Source organism: Hyla sarda, chromosome 9 (assembly GCF_029499605.1).
Source record: "Hyla sarda isolate aHylSar1 chromosome 9, aHylSar1.hap1, whole genome shotgun sequence".
NCBI lineage: Eukaryota > Metazoa > Chordata > Amphibia > Anura > Hylidae > Hyla > Hyla sarda.
In genome coordinates, this window is record NC_079197.1 from 42677750 (window position 1) to 42693288 (window position 15539).

Genomic DNA, 15539 nt, shown 5'->3' on the forward strand with positions numbered 1-15539 from the left:
CGCTCTGAAATAATTCTGCTTCTAAAATTGTTCCCAAACGTCCTCCAGAACACTCCCTACAGCTTCCCTAATAGCCACTGTCAAGGCACCCTCTCATGATGCATGTGTTGACGGGGATGACTTTCAAGACGCTATATCATTGTCTGCCACATTACACTAAAATGACAAAACCACAGTGTTTGTAGGTATCGAAGATAGTGGGAGAAATTGCTTGCAACCCCGAGCAAGATCCCTGGACAAGAACAAAATGCTGGATTATGTCTTGTCTTACTAAGAAACTCAGTATATTCTACTGACATATAGAGCCTCATTTACTAAGCTGAAACTGACCAGTTTTTGTCTGGTTATTTTGTCTGAGACATGTCTGCGCCACTGTGCGCCAGTGTGCGACAGTGTGCGCCTGAAAAATCCGACAAACATGGAAAAGGGGTGGGGTTTGTCACAAAATGGGGTGAGGCTAACCAAAAAGGGGCATGGTTTCACAACCCGACCGATTTACTATGGAATTCACAGAAAATTCTATGGGTAAATGGCTGGAAATAGAAAAAAGCTGGTCAGAAAATGTTCCCGACTTTTCCCAATAGTAAACAGAGAGGAATCCTGCAAGTCTGAAACAACTTTTCCCACTAGTAAAAACCCGACACTCTTAGTAAATAAGGCCCATAGTAGCCAAAATTTCATTAGGATTGTTGTTCACTTTTATGCTGCCTTCAGATAAGAAATATAACAAGAATAAATTCAAGATTAAGACCAAAATGTTAGTTATCTTCTTTCTCAGTCATTTGTACTTTATATTTAAAGGGAATCGGTCACTAGGTTTATGCTGCCTTATCTGATGGCTGAATAAACTAGTGACAGAATCGGATTCCAGCTATATATAAATTACTTATTACTATTCACTCAGTAGGGTGAAATGCTCTTTTGAAATGCAGCAAGGTGGACCAGTGTCCACTTTGTAAGAAAGTCATTCCCTCCACACATGGACCGCTGACTTACCGTTCTCTGTCAATTCTTGGGATCCCTTAGGCTAAATTTCCACTTGTTTTTTTTGCATTTTTCCCCAAAAAAACACCAAAATGGCCACATGGGTTTTTTTCATTGAAAAAACGCTGCGGCCAGATGTCAGCTGTAAATCAATGAGAAATCGCTAAATTCTTTTTCCACTTAGCATTTTTCAGTTTGGCGTTTTTTAAATCCTTTTTTTATTCAGTTTTTTTCACTCTTTTTTAGCTCCTTGGTGGTTTTGCAAAGTTGCAGCATGTTGAGCCTATGGCATTTTGTGCCCTGAAATTGTGGCATTTTTCTCCCATAGAAGTGTATGGGAGTAAAAAAATTGGCGTTTTTGCAGGTGGTTTTAATTTTTTTTTTGTACAGACCGCCCTGGTTGTCACTTCTGACAACTGTTGAGAACCTCCTGTATAGATGCGGCCAGCTGCTCTTCTATGGTCCCCTGCACTGACGTATATATACACCTATTCATATTTCCCGAGAGCTGTGATTGGCCAGATGGTTCCAGCCAATCACAACTCTCTGTGGGAAATATGAATCGATGTGTATAAACGGCAGTGCAGGGGACCATAGAAGAGTGGCCGCCCGCATCTATACATTATACAGGATGATCACAGCGGGTGTCAGGAGTGACACCCAGGATGATCTGTCTTTAGTACAGGAACTACTACTCCCATCATGGAACATTATTTTCCATGTAAAAAAAATAAAGAAATAAAAAAGTGAAAAACACACACACTACATTTTTATTATTGTCAGCTACATTTTAAGTGCCCTGCCTGCCCACATAAATTGATCCCTCTTTAAAAATTAATACAAATTTTGTTATAAAAAATATACATTTTGTTAAATACATTTTTTGCCATCACTACTGCATCCTTTTTTATTTATTTATTTATTTATGTTTGGTACCTAACTAATTTTTTTTTTAAATGTCAAAGGGGCCAAAAATGCAATTTCCGTTTTTTCTTTTGGTGTTTTTTTTTGGGCCCAAAAAAAAAAAAAAACAACAAGTTTAAACTTAGCCTTATGAACAAAGAAACTGTTTGATGGGTTTCCCTCAAAAGGGCAGGGTCACAGGGTGCACATCTGCAATGTATTTCAGAGGGACTGCAGATCAAACTCCCGGCTTTGGCCAGGTAGCTCTGTGTGTCCGCTCGTAGGGGTGGATTTCTACAGCGGAAAATCCGCTACTACGAGCAAACACATAGAGCTAGCTGGCCACAGTCCCTCCGTGACTGCTGTTGGCGCATCCGCAGTGCGAAATACTCTGCAGATGCACCCCTGTGTGACCCTGCCCTAAAATTGTATAACTACATATCAGGATATGTCATAAAATAATGATTACAGGGGTTCAGTTACTAGAATCCCCATCAAAACCAAGAACAGGCTGTTTTTATTCCCAACCACCAGTGGCAAGCAAGTCAGTTCGTACTCTGTTGTAGTGTTTCTCAGACAGTGTTCCTCCAGCTGTTGCAAAACTACAATTCCCATCATACCTGGACAGCCAAAGGCTGTCCAGGCATGATGGGAGTTGTAGTTTCACAACAGCGCGAGCCACACTGTTTGGAAAACTCTATTGATTTAAAGTAGACTTAGAAGAACAGTCAAAATGAATGGTAGGAGAGGTATTCCTATCTCTAAAAGGGTGTCCAACCTCTAAGGTTGCCCCATAGAAAATGAACAAAGTGTAGTTTTATTTATATAGGGGAAAATTTTTGTTAATTTTTGTTATGCGTAGGGGGTCCCAGCTTTCTGACCTCCAATGATCAGCTTTGTATTCTGTATTCTGCTGATAAAGGATAACTTTTGCAGATAGGGATGCCCCTTTAAAAAACTAAACATACAGTTACATACCTACAGCAGTACTCAGGGTGGCTTAGTGGTTAGCACTGTGGCCTTGCAGTGCTAGAATCTAAGGATCACATCTTACTAGTGACAGTGAGTTTATATGTTCTCCCTGTGTTTCAGTGGGTTTCTGTTAGTATCCCGGTTTCCTCCCAAAGACTTTAACCTGTCCAAGGGCGTACCGGTATGCCCTGGTACTTAAGGACCAGGGTTCAAGGGCATACACCCTGGTCCCGTTTACAGAGTTTAAACCGTTCTCACGAGCGGAGAGCAGGTTAAACCTGGTGGGTCCCAGTTGCTATAGGCAGCCAGGACCCACAGCTAATGCCGATGCCTGGCATTAACCCTTTAGACACCGTAATCAAAGTTGATTACGGCATCTAAAATGAAACTAAAACTATCCCGGCAGCTCAGCGAAGCTGATCGGGACTATAGCGCAAAATCACAATGTCCCGATCAGCTTACTGGATGACTGCAGGGTCCTCACCTGCCTCCTCGTTGTCCATTCGGCTATCTCCTGCTCAGCAGGCCAGAGCAGCAGAGTGCTGAGAACACTGATCAATGCTATGCTATGGCATATCATTGATCAGTGTAAGAGATTGCATTAAAAAAAAAAGTTAATAAAAGTGAATTAACCCCTTCCCTATTAAAAGTTTAAATCACCCCCTTTTCCCATTTTTTTGAAAATAAAATAAAGTAATAAAAAATTTAAAAATGTGGTACCGCCACGTGCATAAATGTCCAAACTATTAAATTATAAGGTTAGCTAAACCGCACGGCCGATGGCATACACGTAAACAAATACCAAAGTCCAAAATTGTGCATTTTTGGTCATTTCATATACCATAAAAAAAACTTTTAAAAAGCAATCAAAAAGTTCCATCAAAACAAAAAAGGTACCACTAAAAACTACAGACCATGGCGCAAAAAATTAGCCCTCATATAGCCACGGATGCGGAAAAATTTAAAAGTTATAGAGGTCAGAAGATGACAATTTCAAACATACTAATTTTGGTGCATGTACAGTAGTTATAAAAAAATTTTTGAAAGTAGTAAAATAAAACAAAACCTATATGAATATCCTTGTGACCATATGGACCTACAGAATAAAGATAAGGTGTAATTTTTACTGAAAATTACACTGTGTAGAATCAGAAGCCCCCAAAAGTTACAAAATAGTGTTTTTATTTTTAGTTTTTGCAGTAGATTTTCTTATAAAATGATTGGTCATTACAAAGTATAATTGGTGGCGCAAAAACAAGCCATATATATGGGTCTGTAGGTGCAAAATTTAAAGTGTTATGATTTTTAAGGGGAGGATGAAAAAATGAGAATGCAAAAAAAAAAACTCAAAATGGGCTTTGTACTTAAAGGGGTATTCCAGGAAAAAAATTGTTTTTATATCAACTGGCTCCAGAAAGTTAAACAGATTTGTAAATTATTTCCAATAAAAAATCTTAATCCTTCCAATAATTATCAGCTGCTGAAGTTGAGTTGTTCTTTTCTGTCTGGCAACAGTGCTCTCTGCTGACATCTCTGCTTGTCTCGGGAACTGCACAGAGTAGAAGAAGTTTGCTATGGGGATTTGCTTCTACTCTGGACAGTTCCCGAGACAGGTGTAATCAGAGAGCACTTAGACAGAAAAGAACAACTCAATTTCAGCAGCTCAAAAGTACTGAAAGGATTAAGAATTGATAGAAGTAATTTACAAATCTGTTTTGCTTTCTGGAGCCAGTTGATATATATATATATATATATATATATATATATATATATATATATATATATATATATAAATATAAAGTTTTGCCCTGGATAACCCCTATAAGAAGTTAAAGAAGAATGGGGATAGGGAACAATTTGAGTGTCAGGCACTGTGGTATTTGTGTGTGCTATATAAATAAATCATTATTATTTAAATAGGATGAAAAGAGGACCTGTCAAGTTGAAGACCTTAAATGGGCAGAGGTCGTGTCTAAGCTTTGAGGCAATTATCCATGTGGCTTTCACTTACATCATTGTCAGCTGATCGCTGGATATTTTACATGGGGCAATAATTGTTTGGCCATTATTTACCCCCATGTAAAACACCCTTGCAACAGAGACACTTAGTTCTTTTTACTGGGACCTTTCTACAACTTTTTGTAAGTTTAAGGGTGCATTCCCACATGGCGTATTTTGCTGCGTATTTGCTGCGTATTTGGTGCTGCGTATTTTCCTACCCATTGACTTCAACAGGGAAAATAAAATACGCAGCAGCAAATACGCAGCAAAATACGCCGTGTGGGAACGTACCCGAAAGGTTTTTGTGCGACCCTGGCTGCGCAATCATTGAGCTGTATGAAAGAGTCATTGAACGGGGGCTGATCTGCTAGATTGGTGCTCGAACATAGGTATTGAATATAGGTATGTCTGTAGGTATCATCCCCTTGATAGTATCGTGAATGCGAAATCACAAACCAACAGGCTATGAGATCTGGGTATCATGGCATGTTCTGTAGTGACCTACTCTATGGGGGAGATTTATCAAACCCTGTGCAGAGGAAGAGTGGTGCAGTTGCCCATAGCAACCAATCAGATTGCTTCTTTCATTTTCCACAGGCCTCTTTAGAGGCCTGTGGAAAATGAAAGAAGCAATCTGATTGGTTGCTATGGGCAACTGCACCACTCTTTCTCTGCACAGGGTTTGATAAATCTCCCCCTATATGTATAAGTTAGGTTGTTGTATAGAATATTATATATTTGTTCATAATCATCTTATATTGTTTGTTTTTATAGGCCAGCCATTTAAGCTAGACCCTAAATTTGCACATAAGAAGCTAAAAATTACCAATGATGGAATGCAAATGGAAAAAGAAGAAAGTTCCCTCAAAAAGAGTCATACACCAGAGCGCTTCAGTGGAAGTGGATGCTATGGGGCAACGGGCAATGTCTTTATTGACAGTGGATGCCATTACTGGGAAGTAGCTGTCGGAAATTCTACTTGGTAAGTAAATCAAAATAGTATAATAAGATTGTTCACCACAGTTATATTTCTCAGGATCAATTGTATCCATCGGGGCTCAGAAGTATCAGCTGTCAAGTATACACAAGACACCTGACTTCTTGGAAGGAGAACTCTTCACATTTCTGAGGAGGCGAGACTGCAAGGAAGTGTGTGACGCTTTTGTTTAATCCCGTTGTGGCCACAATATAATAACTGCTTATACCTTGTGTAGCTAGTAAGTGATGTGCAGGAAGGACGGGTTCGTGTTTGCACCGTTCACGTGAAAGCTTTTGAAGTTTACTCTGTCACGTAAGGCAGAGAAGGCCAAGGGAATGTGATCTGTGTATTCCCAGTGCTCCTCTGAATTCAAAACTAATGGTTAGCACCGTAATGTGCCATTCAATTTTATGAAAAAGAAAAGGAAACAAAAAATGAAAAATGTAATTTAACCCTTTTACAGTTTTCCATGGCGTCAAATATCTACAACATGATACATTTATGCTATTATATAGAAAATAAAAGTTGCATGAATAGATACCATATACAACTAATAAAAGCACAATACCATTACCAGATTCATCAGTTCTCATAGGAAACAATACAAGTCTCAAATAGGTGACATACTACTTTTAGGATTCGGCAGGCTGGATGTGGATCCTCTGTGTCAGCGAGGGATTGGTGTGGACCGTAGCGGTGGACCGGTTTTAGGTTGCTACTGGTATTCACCAGAGCCCGCCGCAAAGCGGGATGGTCTTGCTGCGGCGGTCTGGGCATGCTGGGAGTTGTACTTTAGCAGCATGTGGAGGGTCACAGTTTGGAAACCACGGTTACAGTGGTGCCCAAACGGTAGCCCTCCAGATGTTGCCAAACTACAACTCTCAGCATGCCTGGACTGCCCAGGCATGCTGGGAGTTGTAGTTCTGTAACATCTGTCCCTTCAGATTTAGCAATTTTCATGAATTTTTTGAAAATTGCTGCCCTACTTTGAAGCCCTCAAATTTTTTCAAAAAGTAAAAATATGTCCATTTTATGATGCCAACATAAAGTGGACATATTGTATTTGTGAATAAAAATGTAATTTATTGTGAATATCCATTTTCCTTACAAGTAGAGAACTTCAAAGTTCGGAAAATGCAAAATTTTCAAAATTTTCATGAAATGTTGGGATTTTTCACCAAAAAAGGATGCAAATAACGCCGAAAATTTACCACCAAAATAAAGTAGAATATGTCACGAAAAAACAATCTCAGAATCAGAATATTCAGTAAAAGTATTTTTGCGTTATTAATTCGTAAAGCGACGGTGGTCAGAATTGCGAAAAAGGGCTCAGTCCTTAAGGGGAAAAAGGGCTGCATCTTTAAGGGGTTAAAAGTTAAAATCACCCCCCTTTTTCTAAGTTCCATATAAAAAATATATAAACATAATAAAAATAAACATATCTGGTATCGCTGCATGCGTAAATGTCCGAACTATAAAAATAAATAATTAATTAAACCGCACGGTCAATGGCGTAAAGAATTCCAAAGTCCAAAATAGCGTATTTTTGGTCACCTTGGTTACCATACAAAATGAATAAAAAACAATCAAAAAGTCCAATCAAAACAAAAATAGGTTCAAATAAAACTTCAGATCACAGTGCAAAATATGAGCCCTCATATAGCCCTGTACGTGGAAAAATGTAAAGTTATAGGGGTCAGAAGATGACAATTTTAAATGTATTAATTTTCGTGCATGTAGTTATGATTTTTTCCAAAAGTACAACACAATGAAACCCATATAAGTAGGGTATTATTTTAATCGTATGGACCTAGAGAATAAAGATAAAGGGTCATTTTTACCCAAAAAAAATTTTCTTTCATTTTGTCGCACAATTATTTTTTTCCTGTTTCACCGTAGATTTTTTGGTAAAATTACTGATGTCATTACAAAGTAGAATTGGTGGTGCAAAATATAAGCCCTCATATGGATTTAGATGCAAAATTCGAAAGGGTTATGATTTTTAAAAGGGAAAAAACAAAAGTGCAAAAACAGAAAAACGCCTGGTCCTTAAGGTGTTAAATACTGTGGGAGAGATTTATCAAAACCTGTCCAGAGGAAAAGTTGCTGAGTTGCCCATAGCAACCAATCAGGTTGCTTCTTTCATTTTTCAGAGGCCTTTTCAAAAATGAAAGAAGCGATCTGCAGCTTTTCCTCTGGGCAGGTTTTGATAAATCTCCCTGAGTACATAGCAGAACTTTTCCTCCTTCCTTTTGTTCCTTTTCAATGACTGCAACATATGTAAGTCTCTTGACCCCCCCCCCCCCTCCCCCGGCCCTTGATGGTTAGGTTTTAACTCTTCAGCAGAGGCTACCTTCTCTGTGGTAGCCCAGTACGGGAGTTGTTACCCCGTACCCTTGCTGTCCTGTCAGGTAGCCTCCCTTCAGTGTCCCCTGGGCCCCCCTTACACCCGTCTCCTCATGTACATATGTTTTGTGTTATGAAGTGTTATAACTTTAAGAAATGTGATCTTCAGTTATCATGTGATTGTTACCCAGGAGTTATCAGTGACCAGGTGACTTAAGTGTGACCAATGGGATCCCACTAGAGTCCAGTGACCAGGTGACTTAAGTGTGACCAATGGGATCCCACTAGAGTCTCCCCCATAAGAGCCCTGGGAGGAGTCTCTTCTCTCTCTCTCAGAGCTCTGCTCTCTTTCTGATAATCTGAGGTTCAGTGCAGTCGAGTCCAGGAGTGTGTCTGGAGTCATAGGAGGCCTCAAGTAAAGTCCTGCAGCCACAAGCTACAAGTATGTCCAAGTATGTCACAGTCACAGCATTGTCAGTCACAAGTCAGTCAAGTCAAAGTCATCTGTCAAGTCAGCGTGGCCTGCACTAAATTGTCCCATTCTACTTCAAGTCCCAGCAAGCCTTTAAGGTCTCTGAAGTCACTGGTCACCTCCGTGGGCCTGGCTACACTGTATAGACTATACCATCTGTCACTCAGTAAAGCTACCATTGTCCATAACTTGGCGTCGGATTCATTATTGCCCCTGTGCCTAGCCCAGGATCCAGCGGTATATTGAGGATAAACCATGTCCTGGCGTCACAAATACAATGGGTTAATGCCATCTGCCACTAATGTAATTCCATCTGCCCTGCATCACACCCCTAACCACATGTGCATATGTTGTAAGAACCCCATGGAAGGTCTCCTATGACAACTAGAAAGTACATATTTTTTTATTTTATTTTTTTACATATCTAGAACGTTAGAATTATTTTTTTAAATACTTGTCAACCACCATAGTCTAAAAGAGAGTGGAATTGACATATGTCACCTTCCCCTTAAGTCCAAAAGTACCTTGATTTGGAATTTTAATATAAGTTCTGACTCACTGGCTGCATCATCTTATTGGTAAATCTAATGTAATCTTGTTTCCCTTCTGTTAATATCCCTATACTCATATGACCATATTTGCATTAGGAAATCTTTCACTCTCCTTTCTCTTATCGTAAAAGAGTGTTTTCCAACCAGAGTGCCTCCAGCTGTTGCAAAACTACAACTCCCAGCATGCCCGGACAGCCGAAGGCTGTCCGGGAATGCTGGGAGATGTAGTTTTTCAACAGCTGGAGGCACCCTGCTTGGAAAACAATGTCGTATACAGTGAATGGATGTCTGAGTCTGTTATAATAACTTTTAATGGTCCGGTGTTCCCGCTGCACTCTGCCTCCCTCCCGCCTCTGGGTGCCACGCTACGTGGTCAGTTGGTTCCTGACAACTTCTATTACAATGATGCTGTCGACTCTGCTTAAAATTCTCGCACACAGTCTGTTTAACATGCAGCGTGCAGACCTCAGACATTCATTTTTAATAAGGTACATAGCACTTCAGGCTTTCTAAACGTTAAAAAAAAATATCCCATTCCTTGCTGCCGAGGTGTTCATAATGTTTAGGTTTCGGCGCAAAGGAAATCTGTTTTGCCGAGTTAATAAAAACCCACAAGCAAAATCTCTCCTCATTGTGGACGTATTACCCAGAATCCCTTTCTAGTGACACTGTGCAGTTAATACATTTTTAACATTGTTATGCATTAGTCAGAGATTAGGCAGAGAGACACATCAGTGAAGCGTTTACCTCTTGCTGGCTTTAAGTAAATGGCGGTTTAGAGGATCCCACTCTCTTAGCATTAACATCTTTGCTCCTGGCAATGGCGGGGTCAGCTGCATTGCGCTTTAAATATATTCTCTAACCTGATTTATACAAGATGGGACTCAGATTCTTTATTTATTGCTGTTCATATCCAGATACATATACTCTACATACGGTATGTTCATGCTCGTACTATCATCTCCGGATCAGAACAGTATAACTTTACTGAGAGAGTAGTGGGTGCGTGGAATAGCCTTCCTGCAGAAGTGGTCGCTGCAAATACAGTGGAGGAATTTAAAAGGGTACTCGGCTGCTCAGCGTTCGCAACAAAATAGTCATGGCTCCTCATGATTAGTGTTGGGTGCGAATATTCGCATTTCAAATTTTTATCGCGAATATCGCAAATTCGTGAATATTGCGAATATATTCGCTATATATATTCAAAATTGCGAATATTCGCTTTTTTCCTGCATATACACATATTCGCATATGCGAATATTTGCATATGCGCATATTCGCATATGTGAGTATTCACATATTCCTTCTTTTCACTTGTGGGCCAATTAGAATGATGCAAATACACTTGTCAGAGGTTATCAACAACATCCCTAACAACCAATAGTAAAGTTGCCCACCCCCTCACTGGTGTCTTCCTCAAATACGAGATTATGTGAATATTCACATATGCGAATATGCAAATATAATGAATATGCGAAATTCACGTATATAGGATGAATATTCGTCTATATATTCGCGAAATATCGCAAATCCGAATATGGGCAATGCCGCTCATCATTACTCATGATGTCATGCCCTACCCCCTCAATGCAAGTCTATGGGAGGGGGCATGACGGCCATCACATCCCCTCCCATAGACTTGCATTGAAGGGGTGGAGTGTGACATCACGAAGAGGTGGGGCATGGCGTTATGAGCCCCCGGCGCTGGCTCTAAGCGTTCAAAACCTTTTGTTCCGAACGCTGAGCATGGAGTACCCCTTTAAGCATGCATGGGATAGGCATAAGGCTATCCTTCATATAAGATAGGACCAGGAACTATTCATAGTATTCAGGATATTGGGCAGACTAGACGGGCCAAATGGCTCTTATCTGCCAACACATTCTATATTTCTATAACATTGTTGTATGCATGTGCTAACAAGTGTGCAGTGACTAGAGATCCAGTGGGTAATATATGGATAATAGGAGTAGTAGTAGTGGTACATATCACCTGCTCAAATATCATTGTGGCTCTGAGAACACTAGTTCTTACCCTACCTACATACATACAGTATGATGACGGGAAGTGTTGTGCTGTTGGAAGTGCAGTAAGACAACCATAAAACAGGAATGTATGAAAAATGTAGCATTCCTTTCCTGGAACCTGGCGGCCAATCTTCCACAGCAGTAGGAGGAAAGTACAGTCTGTTAAGGTGATACAGAAGTTAAATATCTGGAATTAATCAGTAGGCAGAAAAAACAAATAAAATGGCATTACTTCTCCCAGCACTGAAGAGATTCCTTCACCCTTGTTACTAGCATGCTTAGGCTAGGTTTCCACTTGTTTTTTTTTGTTTTTTTGGCCCCTTTGGCATTTTGACCTAAAAATGATTTTGTTTTCTCTTTCGCCGTGGATTTTTTGGTAAAATGACTATTGTCACTGCAAAGTAGAATTGGTGGTGCTATAAATAAGCCATCATATGAAATTTTATGTGCAAATTTGAAAGTGTTATGATTTTTAGAAGGTGATGAGGAAAAAGAGTCCTTAAGGGATTACAAAAAATGCCAAACTGAAAAACACCAAATGGATATGGCATTTTGAAGTTCCCTATTGACATTCAGCTAACATCTGGCCACAGTGTTTTTTCACAAAAAAAAACGCCATGAGGCAGAATGGGAGTTTTTATTGGCATTTTTGCCCCCCAAAAAAAGTGGAAACCTAACCTTAGGGAGATAAAGGTCCTGGGTCTGCGGTTCTGGTGGTGCTGGGACCCAGAAATATATTCAAGCGACTGCAGTATTCTAGTACAAAGAACAAACAGTATCCCGCACTCACTGCAAGGCTTTAGCCCGACGACTCCGCTTCACATCCTCCATCAGATTCGGCTAACGACTTCCTACAGGACACTCAGAGGCGACTGCCGGCAGTTTCACGCTGGTATGCGCTTCTTGTGGCCGGAAGAAGCGCATACCATCGCAGAACCGCTGGCAGTCGCCTCTGAGCGCCCTGCAGGAAGTCGCTAGCCGAATCTGATGGAGGATGTGAAGCGGAGTCGTCGGGCTAAAGCCTTGCAGTGAGTGCGGGATACCGTTTGTTCTTTGAACTAAAATATCTTCAATTAGGAGGTACCACTTTAGCATAGTACAGTAGGATGTGCATGGACAGTCCGTTCTCTCCTTTAGCCTGAAGTGTTGGTTCTTCAGGTAATGTTCACTGGTTGGTTCCCATAATACCATGTTATACAGTGTAAGCACATGTAAATGAAATATTGAAGATAGGACAATGTAATAAAATAGCAGTGACAAATAACAACGGTACAAATGTCAATTAAATCTATATGATATTCAATATATTCTGTAGGAAAGATACCTTTTTTAATCGCCACTTCCATTTGCAAAAACGTTTTGTTTTATATATAATGTAGATAATACAATTATGTATATTTGTGTATGTATATATATATATATATATATATATATATATATATATATATCATACATTGGTTATATAATGTGTATAGTTTTGGGTAAAAAGATGCAGCTGTTGCCTGTGTGTCTCTGTGTACAGACAAAATACATGAAGTGTGGGACGGACAAACAGGGCTCTGTGCAGGCTCCTGGCTTGTCAATCATCCTGCTGTGTGAGCCGGGGGCATGTCATAGAGCCTCAGTGCACTGAGCCCTACTTGTCCTCAGTGTACAGAGCCCTGCTTGTCCTCAGTGTACAGAGCCCTGCTTGTCCTCAGTGTACAGAGCCCTGCTTGTCCTCAGTGTACAGAGCTCTGCTTGTCCTCATTGTATAGAGCCCTGCTTGTCTTCAGTGTACAGGGCCCTGCTTGTCCTCAGTGTACAGAGCCCTGCTTGTCCTCAGTGTACAGAGCCCTGCTTGTCCTCAGTATACAGAGCCCTGCTTGTCCTCACTGCACAGAGCCCTGCTTGTTCTGCCCACACTTCCTGTAATTTGCCTCTGCACAGAGACACACTGGAAATAGCTGCAGGGACAAAACAGCATTTTTATTATGCAAAAATATACACATTTTTTTTTCCAAATGTATATTACAAATATACATATAATGGTATTATCCACACATATTGTTATTATATACATTATATAGTAAGTACTCTGTCCATTTTCGCAACCATGCATAGCAGATGTATGCTAAGGGCAGCATGGTGGCTCAGTGGTTAGCACTGCTGCCTTGCAGTGCTGGGGAATTGGGTTCAAATCCCACTAAGGACAACAATAAATAAAGCGTTATTATTATTATTATTATAATAATGTCAGCAGAGAGCACTGTGCTCGTGATGTCATCTGAGAGCATTCCAAAAAGAAAAGAATTTCCTCTGTAGTATTCAGCAGCTAATAAGTACAGGAAGGATTAAGATTTTTTAATAGAAGTAATTTACAAATATGTTTAACTTTCTGCCACCAGTTGATTTAAAAGAAAAAAGGTTTTCACCGGAGTACCCCTTTAATAACCTTTACCTATTGCACTCGGTTTAACTACTGTGTTGTTTGTGTGATCCATCTGTGCCACATCTGGATTACTTATGACACTGAACTCCACCCAGCCGAGGATTGAATGTGCGCTGCCTCACCACAGAGAGAGGATGCAGTACTGAGCAAATGGATTTATTGCTTAAAAATCTTAAAACCTGCACAACGCATTTCGAAGCCGGGCCGGCAACACACAGAGTAGAGAGGGCAGATATAAATGCACAAATCTCCTCCCATATCTAAGGTCACCTGATCACAAACATATTACATCACCTACAAGTAGATTAAACATATTGCAGGGAGAAGTATATAAAGACATAAATATAAAAAACACAAATATAAAAATAAAACGTTAGCAGCACACTTCAGTGCCGCTGTCAATGACAACAACACAAAAACATGAACAATCAAGCAAATTATATCTACACATAACAATGCGTGGGGACCCGTGCAGGGCCACACATCCCATGCAACTAAATGCACAGGTGGCGTGCCCCTACACAAATCCACACACACAAGGAATAAATATTAAATAATACCTATAAGATTACATATAAAAATACACATAAAAAACGTAAAAAGATACTGATCACAAAACCTCCATGAAGCCAGTAATTTCAAAAACACGTCAGATGGTGGTTCTTTCAATGGTCTTGTTAAGACCATCAGGGGTTAATGTGTTTAACATGAAAATCCAGTATGACTCCCTGTTGATGAGAGTCTAGAATCAATTGATGATTACAGATGGTACAGTTTCAATAATAGATAAGTGTAAAACGTTGATATCCCCATCATGTTTTAAACAGATGTGTCGCGAAACACTGTGCTTCATGAAAGTATTCTAAATATTCGCTCTGTGCTTATTAATTCTCTGGCGCACAGTCTGAGCTGTTCGCCCAACATATTGACAGCCCCAGTCACATGTTAGCAGGTAAATTACATGTTGTTAACCACAATCAAATCCATCTCTAACTGGAAAGTACTGACCGGTAGAATTGGACTGCAATTCCGATCACCAGTTGTTGTTTGCACGTGTTGTTGTCATTGGCAGCGCCACTGAAGTGTGCAGCTAGCATTTTATTTATATATTTATGTTTTTTATATTTATGTCTTTATATATACTTCTCCCTGCAACATGTTTAATCTACTTGTAGGTTATGTAATATTTTTGTGATCATGTGTCCTTATATATGGGAGTTTTGTGTATTTATACCTGCCCTCTCCACTCTGTTGTACTTGAAAAAGAAGCCGGCCCGGCTTTGAAACGTGTTGTGCACCTTTTAATATTTTGCAATAAATTCATTTGTCCAGTACTGCATCCTCTCTCTGTGGCGAGGCAGCGCACATTCAATTCTCATCTTGGTGGAGTTCAGAGTTATATGCATTTCCCATGCCTTGGAGCGCGGTGAGGAAGCTGCTGCAGCCTTTTGTCTATCTTTGCACGTGTTGTGCAGGTAGTCTCTCTAGTTACGTTCTGAATGAGGTAGAAACATCACTCTTGAGGAGAGGCCTGTCCTTCACCCCGGTACCGAAATTTAATTTGTTTTCATGGGTGAAGGATGTGAACTTGTTTGCACGTAAGCTGGCCCTCCACAAGTGGCACCTACAGCGAGATAGCGATGATAGGACACAACTACAACAGGCCGAACTAGTCAGAAACCAGCTACATGAATTGTTATTGGAGAGCGAAGGGACCCCAACCATGTTTGAGGCCCCTCTTACAAATCTGAAACCAAAGTCCAAAGTTACTCCTTGTTTCTCTCAATATCCTAATATAGAGATTTTTGTAGATATAGTCACACAGGAATTAGGGAGCATTCGCCCCAAGAAGGATGTGGTGAACTCTAATCTGAC

At 40.1% G+C, this 15539-nt stretch overlaps 1 protein-coding gene across 4 annotated transcripts in view; it reads left to right on the forward strand.

Annotated features, from left to right (window-relative positions):
- Window positions 1-15539, forward strand: part of MID2 (midline 2) — a 323798-nt gene that overhangs the window by 300922 nt on the left and 7337 nt on the right. For all 4 annotated transcript variants that reach the window (XM_056538348.1, XM_056538350.1, XM_056538349.1 and 1 more), the window contains one exon: window positions 5635-5842. In XM_056538348.1, the coding sequence (XP_056394323.1) occupies window positions 5635-5842 (208 nt within the window). The remainder of the gene's footprint in view (window positions 1-5634; window positions 5843-15539) is intronic.